The 24,869-nt window shown below is 39.5% G+C and overlaps 1 protein-coding gene across 1 annotated transcript in view; it reads right to left on the bottom strand.

Annotated features, from left to right (window-relative positions):
- Positions 1-24,869, bottom strand: part of ryr2a (ryanodine receptor 2a (cardiac)) — a 589,347-nt gene that overhangs the window by 93,735 nt on the left and 470,743 nt on the right. The window contains exons 76-86 of the mRNA XM_060940301.1: positions 23,177-23,289; positions 21,413-21,509; positions 20,963-21,069; positions 13,572-13,623; positions 13,384-13,434; positions 12,905-13,004; positions 5,960-6,039; positions 5,771-5,847; positions 5,607-5,680; positions 4,100-4,117; positions 397-477 (exon numbers count right to left, since the gene is read on the bottom strand). Coding sequence (XP_060796284.1) covers positions 397-477; positions 4,100-4,117; positions 5,607-5,680; positions 5,771-5,847; positions 5,960-6,039; positions 12,905-13,004; positions 13,384-13,434; positions 13,572-13,623; positions 20,963-21,069; positions 21,413-21,509; positions 23,177-23,289 — 850 coding nt within the window. The remainder of the gene's footprint in view (positions 1-396; positions 478-4,099; positions 4,118-5,606; positions 5,681-5,770; positions 5,848-5,959; positions 6,040-12,904; positions 13,005-13,383; positions 13,435-13,571; positions 13,624-20,962; positions 21,070-21,412; positions 21,510-23,176; positions 23,290-24,869) is intronic.

Below are 24,869 nucleotides of genomic sequence, written 5' to 3'. Positions count from 1 at the left end.
TTTTTCTTTCTTTTTCTCCTTTTTCTTTTTGGCATTTTAATATTTTATTTCTACTATTGTTTAATTCTTATTATTTTCTTTTAATTCTTTTAATTAATTATTTTAGAATAAAGATAAAATTATTTTATGTAATTTTATTTCTCTATTGTTTACTGTTTTTGTTTTTACTTCTGTAAAGCACATTGAACTGCCATTGTGTATGAAATGTGCTATATAAATAAACTTGCCTTGCCTTACTAATAACCAAGACAAAACACATACATGATATAAGGCAAATTTAAAACGGAATTTTTAATTGTGTTGCTTTTAAAACGAAACAGAACCTTAGTTACGGGGACAAAGTAATAACCAGGTCTTATGAAACGTTGGCCAGAGAGCCTGTGGAGTGCTCCTCACCTGAGTTGTGTCCTTCACAGAGCAGCTGCAGGAAGCGGAACAGGTCACAGGTGAACTCGTCATCCTGCATCACCTTTTCGCCTACACGGCCGGACCAGAGCACACGCGTGTTACAGTTGGCATGGAAACCAATGCCACACAGCTACAACGTCTGAAAGAGGCATGTGGGTCCAGCATAGCCCTCACATACACTCACACACACACACCGATGGGGACACTACTCGCTATCAGAGCGTAAAACCATATAGGTAATGGAAGGATTTGAGCAGCATTTTGTTCCTGTGTCTCTCAGAGCACTATAATAAAGACAGCTCAGATAAAATGGCATCTACTTACACAGGCTTTCTATATTAAAAAAAAAAAGCTCATTGTTAATTGCTGTGTCAGCTTGGTCTTCCTGCTGGCTCCATTGTGAGCAATAGCTGTGTTCACCACTCTGTGCATATACAAGCATATTTCAGTGGGAAAATTACATCAATTACATTTCCTTTTTAGCCCAAATGTAGTTGTTGAGCCAGAGTATGATGTTCAAGGAATTTCTTTAGTTTGTTTTTTTAAATATTCAGGTACAGCACAGGTTGGAATTTTATAGCCAATAGAAATGCTAACATGTTCGACTGGTAGGTGCGCAGCTGTCGAGACACTGCTGGGATAAAATGCTGCGTTAACCATGTGGAAAGCTTCTCATGGTTAATGAATGTGGGAGCCCCGGCCAAGGGTGATTCTGAGATGACCTTGATTACAATATATAACTCTGACAACAAATGAGCACACATCTCGATCATTTCACAACAGCTACACTTCAACTAAGCCTGAAAGTGCTTACGTTCACTCTGCACGAGCAATTAGAAATTTTCTATTTGTTTCCCCGAGAACAAAGAGCGACAGTGAAAAATAAGATGCATCCTGATTAGTCAATATTTTGCATGTTTTTGCTGAGGATCTCAGGATCAGATGCTCTTTCAGGCTTATTTTCATCTGATGATAAACCAGAACAGAAGCCTTACAAAAACACGCTGCAATTTCATAGCATCTCTAGGTCATAACTGCTATACAACAAAGCAATATATAACTCTAACACATCTTATTTATGTCAACAATTCGGTCAGCTTATCATCTTAACAGTGCACTTATGCAACAATAGTAATATACTGTTAATACACAGTAGTGATCACATAGTCCTGGTAAAATGATCTGTGGATAAAACATTTGATTTGGTTAGACTTCCTCTGGTCTATCATTCTCGTTACTGTCCGAGTGTAAAACTGCACTTTTAGAAGTATGTTGGGAAATGGAACCACTCAACGGAAACATGGATGGAGAACGCAAAAGAATTTCAAGTAAAAACACAACACCGATCATCGGATAATAGCATAAATCAAGAAACAAACCAACTGAATCAAACAACTGTCACTCCAAAAAAAAAAAAAAAATGGAAAAAGAAAGTGAATAAGCTAATGAAAACAACGAGGGAGAGTAGGTGGAAGGAAACGGAGGAGGAAGGAGAAAGAAAAGAAGAAGAGAAAGAGAGCTCGGGGAGGAGGGGCTACGGAGTCAGCTGTCACATCAGCGCAGCCAGGAAGCCACCAGTCCAAAGAGACGCAACATGGAGAGATTACAGAGAGGAATACAGCACTGAAACACGCAGCCAATGCGGCAGGGAGCAGGGACAGAACACCGGGACGTAACGGAGGAAGTGTGGGGAGGGGAAACTACAAAACACCTAACTGCTCTTACATCGAGCGTGCCAGAAACTGTGCAAATCCTGAGAGGGAGGCAAAAACAAGTGTGTGATTGGCTACAGGTCTACAGGGCAGTCCTCTGATACGCCTTTCCCCGACACAGATGTCAGAGCCACTGCTGGTCTGCAGGCCCAATTATTGCGTTTCCACCAGTTTCAAAGTTGAACAAATAATAAAGTAGATGTAGCGGTTTGTTAAAGCACTGTTTTAAAATAAATAAATAAATAAATAAAACAAAACAAACCCCTGGCAGATCATGTCCGTTACCTTCTGGCTCATGTCCGTTATCTTTGCAACAGATGCTTATTTCAGTACCAGAATGGATTATAAATTAGTTTGTTATTTTTCATGGATAAATGAGTTACAGTTTTGTACATTTTATATATATTAGTGCTGTCAAGCGATTAAAATATTTAATCGCGATTAATGTCGCGACTGTCATAGTTAACTCGCGATTAATCGCAATTTAATCGCACATTTTTGTCACATGAAAAACCATTGTAATTCTCTTATCGGCATAAAAAAGTGAATGGGCTTGCTTTGTACCAATGTTTTTTTTTTTATTGCAGAGCATAACACGTCTTGTCACAGCCACTGACATCCATAACTTCCATATTAGATGAGAAAACCAAGGGATGAAAAATAAAGTGCATATCACTGTGAAAATAAAAAAAATGTCTTATTTTACTCTTCATTAGTTTCTTTTGAAGAGAAGTATTTGCCATAAAAGAAGAAAAAAACAGATAAAAATAAAAACATTCATCATACGTTCAAAAATGTTCATCATCGTGTGGCGCTGTATTTAATTCTCACTGCTTATAACTCTACACCTCCCTGGTGGAGCTGAGCTGGGAGACTGAAGACTGAAGGAACAGTATTGAAAAGTATTTTTCCAGTCTCACCTGTGAAAGGTAATCCCATGTGATCTCGTTTGGACGGTAAACCTGTTGGTACAGTTTATTCTCGGCTTTGCCCCATCCAATATGGCGGCGAGGATGTTTATATGTCTATGCCTTTCTCCATCACTCACACGTACTCTTATTGAAGCAGCGCGCGACAAGCCTCAACAGGAACTACGGGTGACTCGCAGGGCCAAATTAGAATTTGCGTTAACGGCACTATTTTTTTTAATCGCGTTAAATTGAGATCGCATTAACGCGTTATCGCGTTAACTTTGACAGCACTAATATATATATATATATATATATATATATATATATATATATATATACACACACACACGAGGGTAAGTCAAAAAGTTCTAAGACAGATGTTATAATTTCAAAAGGAATTCAAAAGAATTCAAAAAAAGGAATATAAAGAAGGAATTCTCCGATGGAAACATCACTTGCAGAAGTGTTTAGACTTAAATGAAGGATATGTAGAAAAACAGCGTTATTTTCATAAATCAAGATTTTTTTTTCATTTGTCTTAGAACTTTTTGACTTACCCTTGTGTATATATATATATATATATATATATATATATATATATATATATATATATATATATATGTGTGTGTGTGTGTGTGTGTGTAAAAAATATAAAATAAAAAAAAAACTATCATTAAACGCGTTATAACAGAGACAAAATAGCCCCGCCCCCCAGCTCCTGACATCGCCAGTTTCTCAGTCAAGTCCAGAACAGATTTTGATTGCGGAGAGCGGAATCTTTTCTAAGTAGGAATGAGTGTAAAGGTCGACGTGTGTCTCTGACTCCAGCACCAGCACTGGCACTGTGTGGGTGGAAAAGTGCTGTAAGAGAAACAGTGGAGAAACAGGTGCTAATCGAGCTCAGGGAGGACCGGGATGGGTTGCTAAAGGGGCCGATTGAGGGGTCAGAGGGAGAACAAGAAAGAGAGGATGTGGGCTGATTACGTATGGGACACGTAGAGGGCTCAGGACCTGAACAGAGAGGACACAAAGCTAAACCACAGCAAAATGGCAGAAGTGCATAATTACCACGCTCATGGGTGATGACTGAGGAGGGGGAGACAGTACATGAACCCAAAAGAAGAAAAAAAGAAAAGAAAAGAGTGAGAGATCAAACAGATTACAAGGTCCAGCTTTTTTTTTTTTTCTCTCTGAGTGGGAAGAGATGAACTTGGATTCAATCATCAGCGTTCCGGTTTGTGAATCACTCTGAACAACACATGTGGACGTTACAGAGCAGGTGTCCAGCTTGGGAAGCACAAGAAACGCCATTTCTGAAATCTGAAAGTGTAATTCTTACACTATACAACTTGGGTATAATAATTTGGCTCCTGATGCACTTTCTTGAATATCTCATATCTTGAAGAAGTTTACAAAAAAAAAAAGCGCCACTATCTAAAATCTATTCCTGAACCACAACAGTTGAAAATAAATGATAAAATGGTGATTATCAGAATCTTAAAATTATCTTATCTTATGTAACAAATCTGTAATGTATAACTCAATTACTGATTTGAGACAAACCTAATAAATTACTGGTTTCAGTCTTATCACGATGTGAACACCGCTGTAATTGAGCAGGAACGTAGCTGACTGAATCCAATCGAAAGTGCAGAGGTTTGTTTGATAGAGCAGTAAAATACAGCACATGCCTCCGGTTTAATAGAAGGGTATTATGACAAAAAAAAAAAAAAAAAAAGAATATGGAAAACAAAACAAATTGCAACAACAGGGAAAATTAAGCACCGTTTTCAAATTGAAAAAGAAATCTTAAAAACAATCTTGAGACAGCAACGAAACAAAACAGAGCTTGTCAAACTGAAAAACATTTTTTCTCAAAAAATAAGTCAATAAAAATGCGTCAATTAAAAAAAAAAAGACAATAAATGCCAAAAAGAGGCTGTGTAAAACCAAACCATTATCTTCCTTCAGTAACTTTTTAGCATTTATTGCCCCATAGAGATTTTTTGTCATGGTACCCTTTATGAAAATCATTTTAACATTTTCAATCATTCATAAACAGCTTTCAAAGTCAAACAAGTATTGGACATTTGGATTAGCATTCGTCAATCTGATCTGTGAAGTGTAAATGATCACAGGTATGAAGGAGTAGAACAGACAGCCATTTGATCTAACAGCTATATGAACACACACACACACACACACTACAAAATGAAAGAAATGAAATGTGTCATACAATGCTCTAAACATTAAAAATCATGACGGTGAATGTAGACATCATGGCTGAATAATAATGATAAAAATTCAAATCAACGTTAAATAATACTGACATAAAAAAAAAAGACAGGAAAAATGCACAACCATAAAAGATGAGAATAACCACAGGGCATGTTTTGGTGTAAATACTAAACCTTGGAGTAGTGGCCAATTTACAACACTGTATTTTAGAAATATAAAAGTAGAAAAAAATGCGTTATAAAGCAGATTATTTGGATATCGCTATGATCGACAGAATATTAAACATTAGAACAGATGTTCATCTTGTATGCATTTTTCTCCCACTTCGTAAACATACCTGAGCCTTCTTCCGTCACCATGCCCAAACCCTCGGCTTTGTTCTGCCTCTCGAAAGCATTCAGGTCGAGGACGCTGGAATGAAGACGGACAGACAGATATTTATCGTGCCATCCTGACGACAGCATGCTAATTTCTCCAGAAGTGTTTCCTCATAAAAGTTACCTGCAAGACTGCATGAGTCCTGCCAGGCTCTGGAAGAATCCTACATCCTTTTTATCCTTCAGGTAGTCCAGCATTTTCTACAAGTGGATATTTATACATTTGTGGCTGTTTAAAAGCTGCAAAACATTTTCTTGCACAGAAAAGCCAGCTCTGCTTATATAAAAGACACCTACAAGTACTTTATGTTACCTGCTGTACTGTGGAATTGCCACCATTCAGTATAGCGATGCCCAGCTTCAGTGTAGACGCCACCATCGGCCCCATCTCACCTGCACATACAGTCAGAACAAAGTCACAACCTGTGGCACTGTAGAGATATGACTGACACGACACTCACAGAATGGACAAGCTCAACGTTCTCAGCTCGAGTCATGAGGAGTTTGGGCTGCTTTCAGTTTCTGGAGTTTTATTTCCTTAGTTTAAAAGTCCAGGTTGTTTTTTTTTTTTTTGAGACTTACACTACCGTTCAAAAAGTTTGGGGTCACCCAGACAATTCTGTGTTTTCCATGAAAAGTCACACTTTTATTTCCCACCATAAGTTGTAAAATGAATAGAAAATATAGTCAAGACATTTTTCTGGCCATTTTGAGCCTTTAATCAACCCCACAAATGTGATGCCCCTGTCCACACGGCAACGGATTCAGGTGAATCTGATAAAATTGTTTATCGTTTCGGCCTGGCGTCCACACGGCACCGGCATTTTGGGTGCCCCAAAACGATATTTTTTGAGAACGGGTTCCAGAGTGGAAAAATCTGGCAACGGCGCCGTTGCGAAGTCGTCTGGATGAGTAGAATGGATTTGCTTACGATGACATCACAACCAGCACTCTCGCTGTTTTGTATGAACCACTGCATTGCATTCACTTTTGTATACAGCTTTTCTTTTAAATAAACAAGTAACTGAACCGTTTCTTGAATTTCTTTTTTTTATTGGATAAGACTGCTTTTCAAAATGTTCACACACAATATAAAAAGTTATATAAATTATATAAAAATGCTTTTCAAAATGTTCACACACAATAAGAAAATTAAGTTATATAAAACTATGCACACTAATAAAACTAATTTGTACACACAGAAGGCACGATTTCCTCGCGTAGTCGCAGCCATCTTCTTCTTGTTGTTGTGTGCTTGTTCCTGTGAGTGCTTCACGCCGGGTAGAAGAAGGGGTTTATGCGCATGCGTCCTACTTCTTCTATTGTTCTGATGTCTCCGATGGGACCGTCTTACAGCGCCCCTAGAGGTGTGGCATGTGTATTGCATCGTTTTCAGCAAGCGTTGCGTTGCCATATGTACCTGATATTTTACTGATCCGTTGCCCATGTGGACGCGGTATTTTTTTTAATAAAATCTTGTTGCCGTTGTGTGGATGTAGCCTTAATCTGCTCAAAGGAAGGTCAGTTTTATAGCTTCTCTAAAGAGCTCAACTGTTTTCAGCTGTGCTAACATGATTGTACAAGGGTTTTCTAATCATCCATTAGCCTTCTGAGGCAATGAGCAAACACATTGTACCATTAGAACACTGGAGTGATGGTTGCTGGAAATGGGCCTCTATACACCTATGGAGATATTGCACCAAAAACCAGACATTTGCAGCTAGAATAGTCATTTACCACATTAGCAATGTATAGAGTGGATTTCTGATTAGTTTAAAGTGATCTTCATTGAAAAGAACAGTGCTTTTCTTTCAAAAATAAGGACATTTCAAAGTGACCCCAAACTTTTGAACGGTAGTGTATGATCACATGATTTCAAAGTTGCCTTTACACAGGTGTCACATTTCTGTCATTTCAGACTTCGACCAACATTTTTCCAGGTAATTTGTGAGTAAAGAGTGCAGCTTGTTTGTTCAGGGAGTATAAACAAAAGCTGGACATCATCTTTCAAAGTAATACGTTACCTATCCGCTTATGAAATTTGAGCTTTGTTTGTCTCATTGGTGTGAAGCACGCAAAAACTGAGCACACATGCCACCTCCTGTTGTAACGTGGCCAACCAAATACTTTTACCATCCCAAAAAATCCAACAACAGAATACAGTTGACGAGTTGAAACAACAACTATACACATCAGCCATAACGTTAAAACCACTAAAAGATGAAGTGAATAACATTGATTATTCTATCCACATTCACTGGATATGAGCAGTCGCGCGCTCTGATTGGCTACTCTACTACAAAGCTATCAGCTCATATACCACGAGTAGAGAAAAACAAAATGGCGGTGCGTGTTGCTGAACCAACTGAGGACGAAATAAAAACTCTACCCAAAAACAAAACCCCAAAAAATACAAAAAAGCAACAAAATATGGAATAAATGTATTTGATGTTAAGAACATATCTCGTTTTTTTTTTTCAATAATTGTTATTATAGCACTTTTCACAAATTGCTCCTGTCATTTCGCCAGTTTGTTTACATTCTAAACGGAAATGATTTTGCTGGGTGTTAGAGTTGAGCCGGATACTCGGCTGAAACGAGTATCCGGTACGGATAAAGCACTTTTGCCGAGTACGAGTATTATACGAGTAATACGAGTCAATATCTGTGCTCGGACTGAATGAAAATCCTCACACAGCGTCACAGCGCCCCTCCCCTACACACACCGCTCTGCTCACTCACACAGAGAACACCTCTCTGTCTCTCCGGTTCGCGGCTCTTTTCCATTAACGTTTCAGGTTTCTTCAGCTTCAAGTTTGTTTTTATTTCAGTTTGTACTTATAACCAGTAGAGTTCTGGTAAACGTGGGTTCGTTCAGACGTGGTGCTTGGTAGAAAGCGACTCGCATTGCGTCTCTGCCTGTCGGAGATTTTTTTTTCTTTTTTTAACCGTCGGTTAAAAAGAGTTTTTTTTTTTTACTTCATGCATTGAGTGTCTGATACTTTCTTGCTGTAATTCATGTAAAAATAAAGGTAGTAGTGGTATAAGTATTACAAATTAAGCTACACACTCTCTCTGCCAGTCATCAGAGTTTTTTTTTTAAACCGTCAGTTGGCTCTAACCAGTTTTATTTTACTTCATGCACTGAGTGTCTGACACTTTCTAGGTAGTAGTGGTATAAATAATATTACAAATTAAGCTACAGACTCACACACACACACACACACACACACACACACACACACCTGGTGTGGAAATAAAAAAAAATAAAGAACCAAAAAAAAAAAAAATCACAATCATAAAAAAAATTAAAAGTTAAAAAAAGAAAGTTATGTTGAGTATGAAAACTCTTGTTCATTACATTTCATTTCATAATTGCAACCGCATGTGTTGTATTCATTGTTGCAAAACTTGTTCTGTAAATAGTTCGTTTGCTATCGTGATCAAAACCATCGATCTGAAGCTCAATGCTGATGCTGTCCTGTAAATATTTTTCTAATCAGCAATAAATATAACAATTTCTGATCAACCCATATCAATTGCATGCTTAAAATAACATACTGGTTAAAGCCCCGCCCGTTTCAAGACAACCAGACCCACTTCCGGGTTAAATCCTGCACATTTCCGGGTTAGGCCCCGCCCACTCCAAGTACGGATACGGACACAGATAATTCATATGATTAACAGATACAGATAATGCTGTACTCACTCATCCCTACTGGGTGTTTTGTATAAAGTTTTTATTTATCGAATTTGCGAAAAATAAAAATGCTCGGTGCTACGGGCCTTGTCGGCTATCAGCTCATGTACGACTCGATTTCTTGGTATAACTTAATTATTCTATCCACATTCACTGGATATGAGCAATTGTGCACTCTGATTGGCTACTCTACTACTAGGCTATCAGCTCATATACCGTGAGAAGAGAAAAACAAAATGGCGGTGCGTGTTGCTGAACCAACTGAGGATGAAATAAAAACTCTACCCGAAAACAAAACCCCAAAAAATACAAAAAAGCAACAAAATATGGGAAAAAAGGATTTGATGGTAAGAACTTTTTATTTTCAAGAATTATTATTATAGCATTTTTCACAAATTGCTCCCGTCATTTTGTCAGTTTGTTTATATTCTAAGCGGAAATGATTTTGTCGGACGTTTTGTATTAAGTTTTCATTTATCGAATTTGCAAAAAAATAAAAATAAAAATGTTCTGTTTCTCTAAATCCAGTGAATGTGAATAGGATAAAACGATTATTCCATTCAATCTCGTCGTACGTGGGTTATAGCGATCAGCTCATATACGACTCGATTTCATAGAATAACTTAATGATATCATTACATTGGCACCTGTCAAAGGGGTGGGATATCGAACATATCGGGCAGCAAGTGAACAGAAGTTGATTTGTTGGAAGCAGGAAAAATGGCTAAGTGTAAGGATCTGAATGACTTTGACAAGGGCCAAATTGTGATACCGAGACAACGGAGACAGAGCATCTCTAAAACCACAGGTCTTGTGGGGTCTAGGGTCATGTGGGTCAATTTTTTCCCATTTAGTAAAATGAAACATTTTTAAATCATGATCTATTTTGGTACACGAGTAGCCATTATTGTGCAGTGCTTCTATTTTGGGAGGGTAAGACTTAAAATGAATTAGTTAAAAAATTAAAAAAACAGGAAATTACAATATTTTGCCCTCTGAACAACGTGTCATTCGGTGTACTCTGCAGTGGATAAAGGCTTAATGTGCTGGCTGTATCATACATGCATGTTTGAGCATAATGTAAATATTATTTGAATAATAAAATGAATAAAAATATTTAACAGTAACATCAGCACATAATACACTGCCCAGCCCCAAAATAAAAAAGTCACCATTTGGATTAAAATTAGAAAATAGTTAGGAGCCTCTGATTGGATAATTACTGCAATGATTAATGTTTCAGCTTGCAACAATTCGTTTAACCCTAACTGATGCAGTGAGTAACTTCCCATTTTTTTAACAAACATGTCGGAAGGTGTATCCTGTGCTCATGGAAGAGATGTTACTGTGTTCCAGAAGGGTCAAATTATTGGCTTGGATCAAGCAAAGAAAACAACTAAGATTGCTGAAATGAGTGGAACTGGGTTAAGAACTGTCCATCACATAATTAAAACCTGGAAGGATAGAAATGAACCATCAACTTCGTCAAAGAAATGTGGTCAAGAAAAAAAAAATCCTGACTGACTATGATCAGAGATCACTTTAATGCTTGATGAAGTCGAATCATGAAAAAAAAAAATCAACAGTAGAATTCACGGCTATGTTTAATAGTGAAAGTAAGATCATTTCCACACTCATAATGTGATGAGAACTCACAGGACTGGGACTAAACAGCTGTGAAATTAGTGAAACTAATTGGAATAAAAGGTTTCAGTTTGCTAGGGAGCATAAAGACTGGACTCTGGAGCAATGGAAAAAGGTCATGTGGTCTGACGAGTCCAGATTGACCCTATTCCAGAGTGATGGGCATGTCGGGGTAAGAAAGGAAGCTCATGAAGCGATGAACTCATCATGCGTCGTGTCCACTGTACAAGCCTCTGGAGGCAGGGTTATGATCTGGGGTTGCTTCAGCTGCTCAGGTTGAGGTTCAGCAACGTTATGTGGCAATAAAATGAAGTCAGCTGACGACCTGAATGTCCTGAATGACCAGGTTATTATCACAATGGATTTTTTCTTTCCTGATGGCACGGGCATATTCCAGAATAACAATGCTAGGATTCATCAGGCTCAAATTGTGAAAGAGTGGTTCAGGAAGCATGAGGAATTGTTTCCACACATGAAGTAACCACCGCAAGTCCTGACCTTAAAGTGCATATCCTGGACCAATTTCGTTTTTTTTTTTAATATGAAAGTATGTCCGGCGGCACGGTGGTGTAGCGGTTAGCACTGTCACCTCACAGCAAGAAGGTCCGGGTTCGAGCCCCGTGGCCGGCGAGGGCCTTTCTGTGTGGAGTTTGCATGTTCTCCCCGTGTCCGCGTGGGTTTCCTCCGGGTGCTCCGGTTTCCCCCACAGTCCAAAGACATGCAGGTTAGGTTAACTGGTGACTCTAAATTGAGCGTAGGTGTGAATGTGAGTGTGAATGGTTGTCTGTGTCTATGTGTCAGCCCTGTGATGACCTGGCGACTTGTCCAGGGTGTACCCCGCCTTTCGCCCGTAGTCAGCTGGGATAGGCTCCAGCTTGCCTGCGACCCTGTAGAACAGGATAAAGCGGCTACAGATAATGAGATGAGATGAGTATGTCCCTTTACACACTCATCCAGAAGGGTAATTTTGCACAAGGCCATCTGTCTACAGCAGAAAAAAAAAAAAAATAACAAAACGCGTCTGGAAAAATCCCAAGGGAGTCTGGAGCCAGATTCGTGACGTTACCTGCGGAAGCGCCAGCAGGCTGCGAGAGCTTTGTACGGTTTCAGTGCACAGCCTGTGTAGACCAAGCGCTCCCATTTCTCTCTCATTGTCCGGTCTTTTGGGAAACGATGAGTACTAATCCCATCAAGATTGGTGTTGCTACACCCTCCTACGATACATCTGTTAACCATTTTAATAATTACGCGATAACGTTGAAGAAATTTGCAGAAAACCACCAGGTCGTTTTCTCATAAACAAACCAGCGCTGACGTAGGATTCAGAAGGAGGCGTCCCGCACGCGACGTCACGAAAATCAATGTTTCCCGGGAAATCCAAATGCCAAGTTTTTCAGAGGCGGACCAATTCGCCTCAAATGGCTTGATTTCAACTGAATTTTTCTGGTATTGCGCAAGGGGAAAAAAATTGCACAAAATACAGAATGTTACAGATATTTGACCAAAGTTTAATATAAATAGGAGAATTACATTGATCTTGCTCCTGAATTTACCCGTGATATGCACTTTAACCCCACTGAAAGTCTTTGGGATGCTGGAGAAGAGTGGTTCGATTCTCCAATCATTGACAAGATCTCGGTGAAAAGTTAATGCAGCTCTGGATGGAAATAAATGTTGTGACGTTGCATAACCTCGTTGAATGCATGCCATAATCAAAGCTAAAAGCGGTTCAATTAAATATTAGTGTGCGATTTATTTATTTATTTTTGGCCTGGCAGTGTATATATAGATTTTAAAAAATATATATTTTATAATGCTTATTTCTAATAGCACTGTATCACTACTTTAAGCAAATGTTGAATTTATGACGAAATGACTGATATTACATGTGGTGAGAGTTAATTCGAGGTGTACCTTTGCTGGCGCTGATGGTCTGCAGCACCATCTCCGCTGCACCGCGATCATGGAGTCGAGCCTGCTGATAGAGCAACTTCTGCTTCTCCATCTCCTTCTCCTAGAAGTAAGCAGGTAAGCAAAAAAGAAAACGTACATCACTATCCTCTACGTCCTTGTTTTTTGGCTCCCGAACCGCGACCAACTATAAGCGTTTTTGTTTATAAAGTGTACTACATGGTCCATATTCCTATAGCCATACCATAGATCCTGTGTAATCATTTACTGTGTATTGAGAATAGCATTCTACAGGGATAAACATTATCCGCATTCAAATCCATATTTAAAACAGACCGAGATCTGATCACTCAAAATACTTCAGGAGGTCTGAGACACATTGAATACGCATCGAGGTTATAAAAGTGTAAATACGAGCATCTCTACAGCCCTGACCGCTCCCCTTGCTCGGCACTATAATATAATCCTGGAAGGATGCTTACTTCAAAACTTTTCACTTCCTCTTCGTCGTCTTCCTCCTCATCATGGCAGCTCTGTGAACAATTTACAGAAAAGTAAAACGTGTCACGAGAACCTGTATGGTGAGGAATGATAATAATAGTGTTGGCACTCAGTGTTCTGAATTACTCCTCACGCACTTGTTTCGACTTTTCTCAGTTGGAATGCTTACCTTGGCCATGATGTCAGCGTAGGCCATGTAAAGGCTGTCTTCCTCCAGTTTACTGAAAGAGACGGGTAGAGGATGTGCGTTCGTTATGCGAGTTGTTCTTTTTTCTCATAAACGACCTAAGAATAGCAAACTCATTGTCATTTTATTCCACACTTCTTTAACTGCATCTGATTTTAACATTTTATTGTTTGTTTTTAAAGCTCTTGATGGTTTAGCCCCTCAATACCTCACTGATCTTTTAAGTCCATATTCTGTCCCCAGGTCACTCAGGTCATCCTCACAACAAGAGTGCTCTGAGAGCACAATATCCCCCGCTGGCGACTCCGCCATAACTCTGGTAAAATGCGACTGAATTGAATGAAATTGGAATATGCGTATTACCGACATATAACAAAGAATCATGTCAAGTTTCGTAAAATTCCTCCAAAAATTGTGAGAGGAGTTGATCTCAGAAAGTGAGCACCCTTTGGGGATGGACATCGCCACGACATAATCCCCCTTCGGGCCTTTCGGCCAGCGGGGGATAATAAAAATTGCGAGGGAAGTTGATTTCAGAAAGCAAGCACACCTTGATGAAATTGCCAAAGTACAAGTTTGTTAATAATCGAGGTCATAACTCTGGGAAAATTTGCCCAAATTAAACGAAATTTCAATCTACATATAACTGTCATATAACAAAACCTTCTGCCAAGTTTGGTGAAATTCCTCCACAAATTGTGAGAGGAGTTGATTTCAGAAGAACGTACACCCTCATGAAATTGTCAAAGTACTAGTTATTTAATCAAGGGTCAAAACTCTGGGAAAATTTTCAGAAACGAAATTAAATCGCAATCTGCGTATTACCGTCATATAACGAGGCCTTTTGCCAAGCTTCGAGAAATTCGTCCAACAATTGTGAGAGGAGTTGATGTCAGAAGGCGAGCACACCTTCATGAAATTGTGAAAGTACAAGGTTGTTAATCAAAGGCCACAACTCTGGTAAAAATGTGACTGCATTTAACGAAATTACAATATGCGTACTACCGACATATAATAATGCCTTTTACCAGGTTTCGTGAAATTCAGTTGATTTCAGAAGGAAAACAGACTCTCATGAAAGTGTCAAAGTATAATTTTGTTAATTAAGGGCTGTAACTCTGGGAAAATGTGACCCAATTTAACGAAATTACAATAGGTCGGTACTACACACATAATGCCTCTTGTCAAGTTTCATGAAATTCCTCCAAAAATTGTGAGAGGAGTTGATCTCAGAAAGTGAGCACCCTTTGGGGACGGACATCGCCACGACATAATCCCCCTTCGGGTCTTTCAGCCAGTGGGGGATAATAAAAATTGTGAGGGAAGTTGATTTCAGAAAGCAAGCACACCTTGATGAAATTGCCAAAGTATAAGTTTGTTAATAATCAAGGGCATAACTCTGGGAAAATTTGCCCAAATTAAACGAAATTTCAATCTGCGTATAACTGTCATATAACAAAACCTTCTGCCAAGTTTGGTGAAATTCCTCCACAAATTGTGAGAGGAGTTGATTTCAGAAGAACGTACACCCTCATGAAATTGTCAAAGTACAAGTTATTTAATCAAGGGTCAAAACTCTGGGAAAATTTTCACAAACGAAATTAAATCGCAATCTGCGCATTACCGTCATATAACAAGGCCTTCTGCCAAGCTTCGAGAAATTCGTCCAAAAATTGTGAGAGGAGTTGATGTCAGAAGGCGAGCACACCTTCATGAAATTGTGAAAGTACAAGGTTGTTAATCAAAGGCCACAACTCTGGTAAAAATGTGACTGAATTTAACGAAATTACAATATGCGTACTACCGACATATAATAATGCCTTTTACCAGGTTTCGTGAAATTCAGTTGATTTCAGAAGGAAAACAGACTCTCATGAAAGTGTCAAAGTATAATTTTGTTAATTAAGGGCTGTAACTCTGGTAAAAATCTGACCCAATTTAACGAAATTACAATAGGTCGGTACTACACACAACAATGCCTCTTGTCAAGTTTCGTGAAATTCCTCCAAAAATTGTGAGAGGAGTTGATTTCAGAATGTGAGCACCCTTCCCGGGACGGACAGACCGAAACCGCCACGACATAATCCTCCTTCGGGCCTTTCGGCCAGCGGGGGATAAAAACTCCTCACTGTTCCTCTCACACGTCTCAAAACTAAAGGTGATCGAGCCTTCTCGGTTGCTGCCCCCAGGCTTTGGAATAGTCTCCCACCCCACATGAGGTCCTGCTCTACAAACTTAAAGTGCTGATGACACGTTTTTGACATCTTTGGCGATGTTTTATAACATAAAAAGTAATTCCCGATGATCCATATATTAATTCACGAAGGCGCCTATTTTACAAGTTATGATAAAAAACATGGCTATCTGGGCAAATTTGACGGGGCTGCAGCACCCAGGAGACGAAAGAGGAGGAGGAGCTATATGACGTCAGCGAAAGAACCTTCCTCCTAACTTACCAGTTTGTTGTTGATGCGGCAGGTGTTCAGTTTATCATTATTAGTATTTTTATTAGACATTATTATACATTATTATATATTATGCCTTCGCGTTGTGTTGCCGGCTTTTGCTCCAAAACCTACAAGGATGGGGTAAGTTTATTCAAGTTTCCCAGAGATCCCGAGCTGCATGCGAAGTGGGTGAAGCAAGTCAGGCGCACTCGTGACAAGTGGGAGCCCTCACCAACATCCATCCTGTGCTCTGAACACTTCGATTTGGATTATTTTGACACCCTTCCCAGCTTAAAAGAATCTCTTGGGTGTTCAGTTCAGCACAAACGTGTGTTACTACCATCAGCAGTGCCGACACAGTGTTGCCAGATTGGGAGGTTTCCCGCCCAGTTGGGCGGTTTCAAGTGCATTTTGGTGGGTTTTGAACATATTTTGGGCTGGAAAACGTTAATTTTTCCAGCTCAAAATATGTTCAAAACCCACCAAAATGCACTTGAAACCGCCCAACTGGGTGGGAAACCTCCCAATCTGGCAACACTGCCAGTATTCCGGAGGGGGTCTACTAGTAGCTATGCCGGATCCAAAGACAGTCCTCCTGTCAGAACATGTGTTGTGAAACGACATAAGATAAAGGTACGTAGAGCTATAGATTCTACATGATAATCATAAATGTAATCATAAAGTCGGCGTGATATCAGTCATGTATTTGCTTGTGAAAGCTTGCGGCTTTCATGTAACTGCCGCCTAGCAACGAGAGGCAAAGGGTAAAGAGGGTAGGCTATCATAGATTCTATTCGGAAGAGATCAACACAATTCTAGACTCCCAGAAGAGGAAGAGCTAGCACTAGAGAGTTCACCGGCGTTTTCATGCGCCATTTCCATTGAGTACACAGGCGATTGCTCTAAGACAACGAGGGAGGCTCAGCCTCCTCTAAAAATGACAAACATCGTGTAGGATGAATTGCGCTAGGCTTATGTTATAGCCGACCTTATAACATTGCTATTTCAGATCCAGAATCATAGAAATATATGTGCTCAACCCAACTACAGTGCGAAATCATTCCGTTATAACTTTCCCCAGTTCGCCTAATGTGTGCGTGAGTTTTTCCCCCTCGTGACAGCGCGATGCAGCCCAGCCTCAGTGGACTTCATTGGCATTTGGGAGCTCTGCGCTTTTCAATCTCAAAATGCAAGACGATTATTGGACAAATACTGCGAAAACGCCTGCCCACCGGACTCCCAGCCTCACAGTGGGAGGGACATAGCAAAGCTTTCCGTGAGGAGACTGGTGATTGGTGAAAGCGGCCGGATATTTTCTTTGATTGACAGCTCGTTTCAAATATAGACAGGCAGCGGTGAATCTCAGTTCAGTCCCATGCGGATTCGCAAGTGCTGTGGTGTATTGTAAGAGATCGGCTTACATTTCGATTTCATTCATTACATACGGTTTCTACCAGCTTTTTTAGTTTGTATATATTTTCATTGTAAATAAAGTGTAAATATAGTGTTGTCAAGTTTGCTATCTTAGTTCCAGAAATTTCGTTTATTTGAGTGACTGAACTTGAACTTGAGGGGGCTAGTCAGCTAGCAAGAAAGCTGCGCACGGATGCCGAGCATTGCTGATTTAATTTTGGCGAAGCCATTTGCCAGTCTTCCTTTCGAGGAAAAAATTAAAATTAAAGAGCAGTGTAGACCAATGCCTCAAACTGACTTGGTGAAAAAGGTAGGGAATAATACTCGTTCCTTTCAGTTCTCCTGGTACGAGAAAGTGAATTGGCTAACAGCAAGTGACCCACATCAACAACAGTAAATAGGCTACATTAGTAATATGTCATGGATGGACCAAAAATATAGAATCTATTTAAAATGTTTATGCCGAGTATATTATATTGGAATACATGTTTTTCTGGATATGAATTAAACACAGCTACAATTTGGAAAACATTTTTAAACAAAAACACAGCCGAGGTCAATTTTTAAACAACATGCCACAATTTTAAAATATAAAATGTTAAAATATACCCCCCCCCAACACCACCATCATGTATATTGGACAGTAGGCTAATGGGCCAAAAGAACCTGTTACTTCACAGTTTGTGACCCTGCCAACAATCAGCCACATCAGACGCAAGAGTATGGGCAAAACTGATGTGTTTTTTCTTTTAAAATCTGGAAATATTGTAACCGACCATCCTCCCCTGTGTGAAAGACTACCAGCCACCACTGACTGAGTAGAACCAGAGTAGAACAGCCAGTGAACCGCAGCGTGTTCTTCCGCTGACGTCACAACATGGCCGCGAGCCACGGACCCAGTTTTCTTGCGCTGTGCAATTAAAAGTTGGATATTCGCGTAACAACAGCTTCTTTTCACGTAATTATAACAGAAATCTAACATGTTTGCCATGTTGTATAGTTTATTTAAGAAATTGCATAGAGTCATGTTCGTGTCATCAGCACTTTAAAAGACCCATCTTTTTTCTCTTACTTTTAATTCAATCTGATGTTGCTCCATGGTTTTTAGTTAAGTTCAGTCTTAATTGTAATTTTAGTTCGAGTGTTTTTTAACCCTTTGATGCAAAACATGGGTCAAAAGTGGCCCGGCTGAGTTTTTATCTTCTATATCTTTGCAATAAATTAATTCCATCATTCAGTATTCAAGGTATTCCTCAATTAACTTGTTTTTGATCATCATACATCCTTATTTTATTTTTTCCTTTCTTACTTTTTGAATAAAAACCCTTTTTGTATCACTACCCTTCTAATGCACAACATGGGTCAAAAACGACCTGCGTTCATTTTCCAGGTTATTTCATGTATGGCTGAGTGTTTCTATGATCTACTTTTGAAATAAATTCATTTTGTCATTTACTTTTCCAAATATGCAGTAAATATCTTGTTTTTGTTTCGCACAAATCATCATTTTTATTTTTTCTTTCTTAAGTTATGAACAAGCACAGCTTTTGTAATTCTACATCAAGTTTACACACATGGGTCAGAACCGACCCGCATGCATTTACTCCAGCGTTTGGTGGGAACTGTGAATTGTGCTTGTGTCAGACATTTCACAGCTCAGCACGGCGCCCTTTGCCCATCTCATACATGGAAGGAATGTTTTTCAATTGTTCTAACATTACCTTAGAAAAAAATTGATTATGTTTAGGTTCCCTTGAGAGTGAGGAGATTACTTGTCAGAAAGTTACAAGTAATTACTATTAGCTACCGAGCTGTTGACATATTCTACCTTAGTTAGCTAATTTTATTGTAGTTGGCTTAGCTAACGACATAGTTAATAAATAAATAACTGGCCCCATTCACTGCTAAAGTAATTACTTGAAACAAATTATTATTATAGTATTAAGACATTTAATTTTAAATCACACTTGGATAACCCATGTGTAGTAATATAAAAAGTATTTCTGTTCATAAAGTAGGAAAGAAAAAATTAAATTAATGATTTGTGGTAATTAAAAACAAGATATTTAAAGAATACTTGGAATATTCAATCATGAAATAAATTGATTTCAAAAGATAGAGCAAAGAAAAACTCAGTCAGCATGAAATAACCTGGAAAATGAACGCGGGTCATTTTTGACCCATGTTGTGCATTAGAAGGGGTGCGCATACCGGTATGTTTTGCATCAAAGGGTTAACTGTGTACAATTTCTCTCATCTCTTATTTAGCTATAGATCAGGGGTGGGCAATTATTTTTTCCATGGGGCCACATGAGAAACAGAAAATTTTGTGGCGGGCCGGACCAAAAGGCTGAACTAAATTCTGCATAATATTAATTGTATTTCTTTATATAAAGCAGTAAATAACATTGTTTTTACAAGCTGCTAAGACTGGTAAGAGTATGGAAAAAACGAGGTCGCCTTACAAAAAATGTCATTTATTCAATCAAATTTCCCAAAACAATGGTTAACAAAATGTGAACGTTTGTACCATTTTTTTTTCAGTCACATTCACCCCAAAACACAATAAAGACATCACAATATTGTCTTTCTACTCCAAATATCAAACAAGATACATCATATTATAATAATGATGCCCACATTTGTAGTCTAATCACCTCATTTGGTGTTTTTTATTTGTTCATTGAGAGAAATCTCGTCTCTGTTGGTCTTTAACGAGTGCATCAGAGTCAGGTTGAATGTCTGAGGTGGAGATGCGAAGCACAGCTGACACATGATCATCATGTGATCACGATGTGATTGGCTGGACCGTTTGAAGGATGACGTACAAGTTTGTGGTTGGTTTGGACAAATTACGGAAGTAGTTATCGCGGGATTAGGTTTCGTGGGATTTCATGTCATGTTCATGTCGCGCGCATTGCGTTTTTGTTGAACACAACTTCAAAATAAAAGCAATGCACATTCAGTCCATGCATGAGGTAAAATTAGAAAATACCTTTATTTTGTAATTTCTAATTAACCTTACGCGGGCCGGTCAGAATGAACCAAAGGGCCGGATGCGGCCCGCGGGCCGGAAAATGCCCAGGTCTGCTATAGATAATTTTTATCATACTGCACATTAACTGTATGATTTTATTGGTTTTATATCCTCTTTTGATTTTATGACTGATCTTATGATTTCATGATCGATTTTATGATTTTTGTCTGATTTTTATGATTCTATTTAGGTTTCATGTCTTCAGTCTTGCCTCATTATTTCTCTCCTTCCATTTTTATTCATGCTTTGTCTGTATTGAATTGCATTTGCCTCGACTGTAAAGCGCTTTGGGTCAACTCCCGTTGTTTTTAAATGCGCTGTGGAAATAAAGCGACTTGACCTGCTACGGACTCATCGGTTTGTGTTCGGTGTTGAAGGACGCTCCTGATGAAAAGATCTTCCCAAGTCTTTTTGGAAGCAGAAATGTTTCACTTCACGAGTTGTGACACGATGTAGATATTTCGCATGAAACAAACCATTTCTCTGTGAGTGCAGTCCTGCTGAAGAGCTGAATGAGCTGGTGCAGAGGGTCGATGTGTTTAACCCCTTCATCCTCCTCTGACGGCTCCTCTCCACCCGGCTTCTACAACACAAAACACAAAACTTCAGCTCCAACTTCATTTTAATGTCAGAACTGAAGCAGCGAATCCACGAATGTTAAAAATGGCAGAACTTACAGGGAGGACTTTTTTTTTTTTGTATTCTGTGACATGCTTCATTTATTTCTTAATTCGTTTAAGTCTCTGAATCCATCAAACCCCATAAAAGACGCTGTATGCTTTGGCTTTGCATATTGATTTGTGCCCAGCTCAAGACACTGGGACACTACAATTCAGTTACAGACAGAAACATTTCCAAACCCCTAAAAGATCATGCTTTACGGAGTCTGACCACATGCTGCTGTCTAAAAACGCAAAAGGACTCACAGCCAAATCTTCTATGAGCTTATCTTCAAAATAATGCTCCTCGGTCTCAATCCAGGACTTCTCATAGCCCTGCAGGAACAGGTTGACAGCCCGGTGTCTGCAAACCACACACAATAAACATCAAGTTCTTCTCTGAATGATGAAGAATGGTCCTGCAGATGACAAATGTTGTTGCAGGACGGAAAAAGAAGTTGTTTTCCAAAGCAGTTGTAAACGTTCTTGGTTTGTATTACTTCATTTTAAATGTTTGAATGGAGTATGTGTTATTTTAAAAAGTTGACACCCAGCTCATGCAAAATTACACAGTAATCAAATATACCGCACACTGAGAGCCCCCGGTTGAAATGATGGATTCTCCGAGGTGACTGGCATCGTACTATTTTGTGAGGGGCGCAGCCCTGAAGAGAATCCATAATTACTGGAGCCTCTCAATGCATGGTACATTAGATTCATATCCCTCATCAAAAAATTCCAAACTAAAAGTGTTAAGATTGAATCTCGGCATAAACTCACTGAATGCAGCCATGTTTGTTGTTTACATCGGCGCGACCTTTGACCTGCGCGTGTGCAATGTACCGGTACCATGCTATCACCTGCCTCACTAGGCATGATCATGATACGTCGATCGACACAGTTGTGACTCGAGTCAGCCGTATAGCTTGAAATTGTGACATCAGTTCATGGTATATCCAGGATATTCCATGACTGACCCACACCATATCCATTTTTGATGTCACGAGCATACATGTCAACCTTTGGTCAATCAAACCTGTATAACCAACCTCCAAAATCCTTATTTCCCTTATAAAATCCGTATAAGATGCAAATTAAAATAGTTTACCTAAAATTTGAATGATAATTAACAATGATATATCCCAGTTACTTTTTATTCAATATTAATAACAATAAACCTTCAGAATGAATACAAAGCTCCAATGTTCGACAAAAGCACAAAGTGTCGCTCTAATGTTCTGAATTGTACTCCATGACAGCTTTTTTAGCAGTCTGCACCAATACCTCACGACGCTGCATGTCACAGCAAGTGTCTGTGTTGATCTTGCCGGAGTGCCCATTCAGAATCTTTTCAGTCGCTAGTGAAAGTCGCTCAGGTGGAAATACGCGTTTCAAACAAAATGTTACTTCCCGGTTGGCGGGATTCTCGCAATGTGGTGTGCGCATGATCAAAAGTGGAACGAAGTCTCGCTACCACAAGATAACGCGCGATTTCATAAGACTCTTTACTGGCTGTCTGTGGTGTACAGTACGTTTGTAAATGTTATGCACTCTTATCATCGTGGGAATTGATTATAGCTCTAAATAAATATTGAAGTTTTTTTTAAAGAATCCGTATAACTTTATTTGTACGCCCGTATACTACGTTTATTGAATCAAATCCGTATAAAATACGGACATTCCGTATAGGTTGACATGTATGCACGCGATACATTGCTTCATCAATGCTGGAAGTATTTTATGTCACATGAGCCATCCTTGGCCAATCACTGCTTGGGAATTTTTTGATGAGGGATATAAACAAATATTAAAAGCGCCTAATCAACAGCAGGAAATAACTTTTATGCACAAATGTAGTGTATGAACACAGAATATTCAAGAGAGTAAAATATGAAGATGAATTTGACTTTGCTCTAATTCAGCAGGTATCACAGTTTGAGCTTCATTTTTGTTTGTGCTCACAAATTCTTTTTTTTTTTTTTTGACCAAATTAAAACGCTCCAGGAAATAATATCAAAGGCGATCTCAAACCTGGGCAGGTTATAAAGAGGAGCCATCCTGAAGCAGGCCACCACCGCACGTTTCCTCTGCTTCGACAGCAGCTTGTGCCACACGGCCTTCTTACTCCTCTGAGGATGTTCCACCTGATCAAAACACACAGCGTTCACTCTTTCAGAAACGCTAACACTGAGCACAGCAGCACTCTTTAGGAATAGTCTTCTATTCAAACCTCAGTTTCTCTACACTGTCTGCTTTTTGGGATTCTCATATCTACACTATACAGTGGTATGCAAAAGTCTGGGCACCCTTACTGAAAATGTCTGTTACTGTGAATAGTTAAGTGAGCAGAAGATGAACTGACCACCAAAAGGCATAAAGGTAAAGACGACATTTCTTTTCAGCGTTTTCTGCAGGATTTGTGTATTATTTTTGTTCTGTACAATTGGAGAGGGCGGCACGGTGGTGTAGTGGTTAGCGCTGTCGCCTCACAGCAAGAAGGTCCTGGGTTCGAGCCCCGGGGCCGGCGAGGGCCTTTCTGTGTGGAGTTTGCATGTTCTCCCCGTGTCCGCGTGGGTTTCCTCCGGGTGCTCCGGTTTCCCCCACAGTCCAAAGACATGCAGGTTAGGTTAACTGGTGACTCTAAATTGAGCGTAGGTGTGAATGTGAGTGTGAATGGTTGTCTGTGTCTATGTGTCAGCCCTGTGATGACCTGGCGACTTGTCCAGGGTGTACCCCGCCTTTCACCCGTAGTCAGCTGGGATAGGCTCCAGCTTGCCTGCGACCCTGTAGAAGGATAAAGCGGCTAGAGATAATGAGATGAGATGAGACAATTGGAGAGTGAAAAAAAGAAAAGGAACACCATGCGGAAGTTTGGGCACCCCAATACATTTGAGTTCTCAGGTAACTTTTACCAAGGTTCCAGACCTTAATTAGCTTATTGAGCTGTGGCTTGTTCAAATTCTTCGTTAGGAAAGGTCAGATGATGCAGATTTCAAAGCTGTGTAAATTCTCTGACTCCTCAACAACCGAAGCAACTCCCTCGCATTCTGAATAATAAAATAATTGATGCTCACAAAGCAGGAGAAGGCTACAAGAACGTAGCAAAGTGTTTTCAGGTAGCTGTTTCCTCAGATCGTAATGTTATTAAGAAATGGCAGTTAACAGAAACAGTGGATGGAAGATGGAGAAAACTTTCTGAAAGAACTGCTCGTTGGATTGCTAGAAAGGCAAATAAAAACCCCTGTTTGACTGCAAAAGACCTTCAGAAAGATTTAGCAGACCCTGGAGTGGTGGTGCACTGTTCTACTATGCAGCGACACCTGAACAAATAGGACCTTCATGGGAGAGTCATCAGAAGAAAACCTTTCCTGCATCCTAGCCACAAAATTCAGGGTCTGAAGTTTGCAAATGAACATCTAAATAAGCCTGATGCATTTTGGAAACAAGTCCTGTGGACTGATGAAATCAAAATAGAACTTTTTGGCCACAATGTGCAAAGGTGTGTTTGGAGAAAAAAGGGTGCCAAATTCCAGGAAAAGAACACCTCTCCAACTCTGAAGCATGGGTGTGGATCGATCATGCTTTGGGGTTGTGTTGCAGCCAGTGGCACAGGGCACATTTCATTGGTCGAGGGAAGCATGGATTCGAATAAATACCAGCAAACTCTGGAAGCAAACATCACACCATCTGTAAAAAAGTTGAAGTTAAAACGAGGATGGGTCCT

Source organism: Neoarius graeffei, chromosome 14 (genome assembly GCF_027579695.1).
Source record: "Neoarius graeffei isolate fNeoGra1 chromosome 14, fNeoGra1.pri, whole genome shotgun sequence".
Lineage (NCBI taxonomy): Eukaryota > Metazoa > Chordata > Actinopteri > Siluriformes > Ariidae > Neoarius > Neoarius graeffei.
The sequence above is the reverse complement of the archived record's forward strand: the minus strand, read 5'-3'. Positions and strand labels throughout refer to the sequence as shown.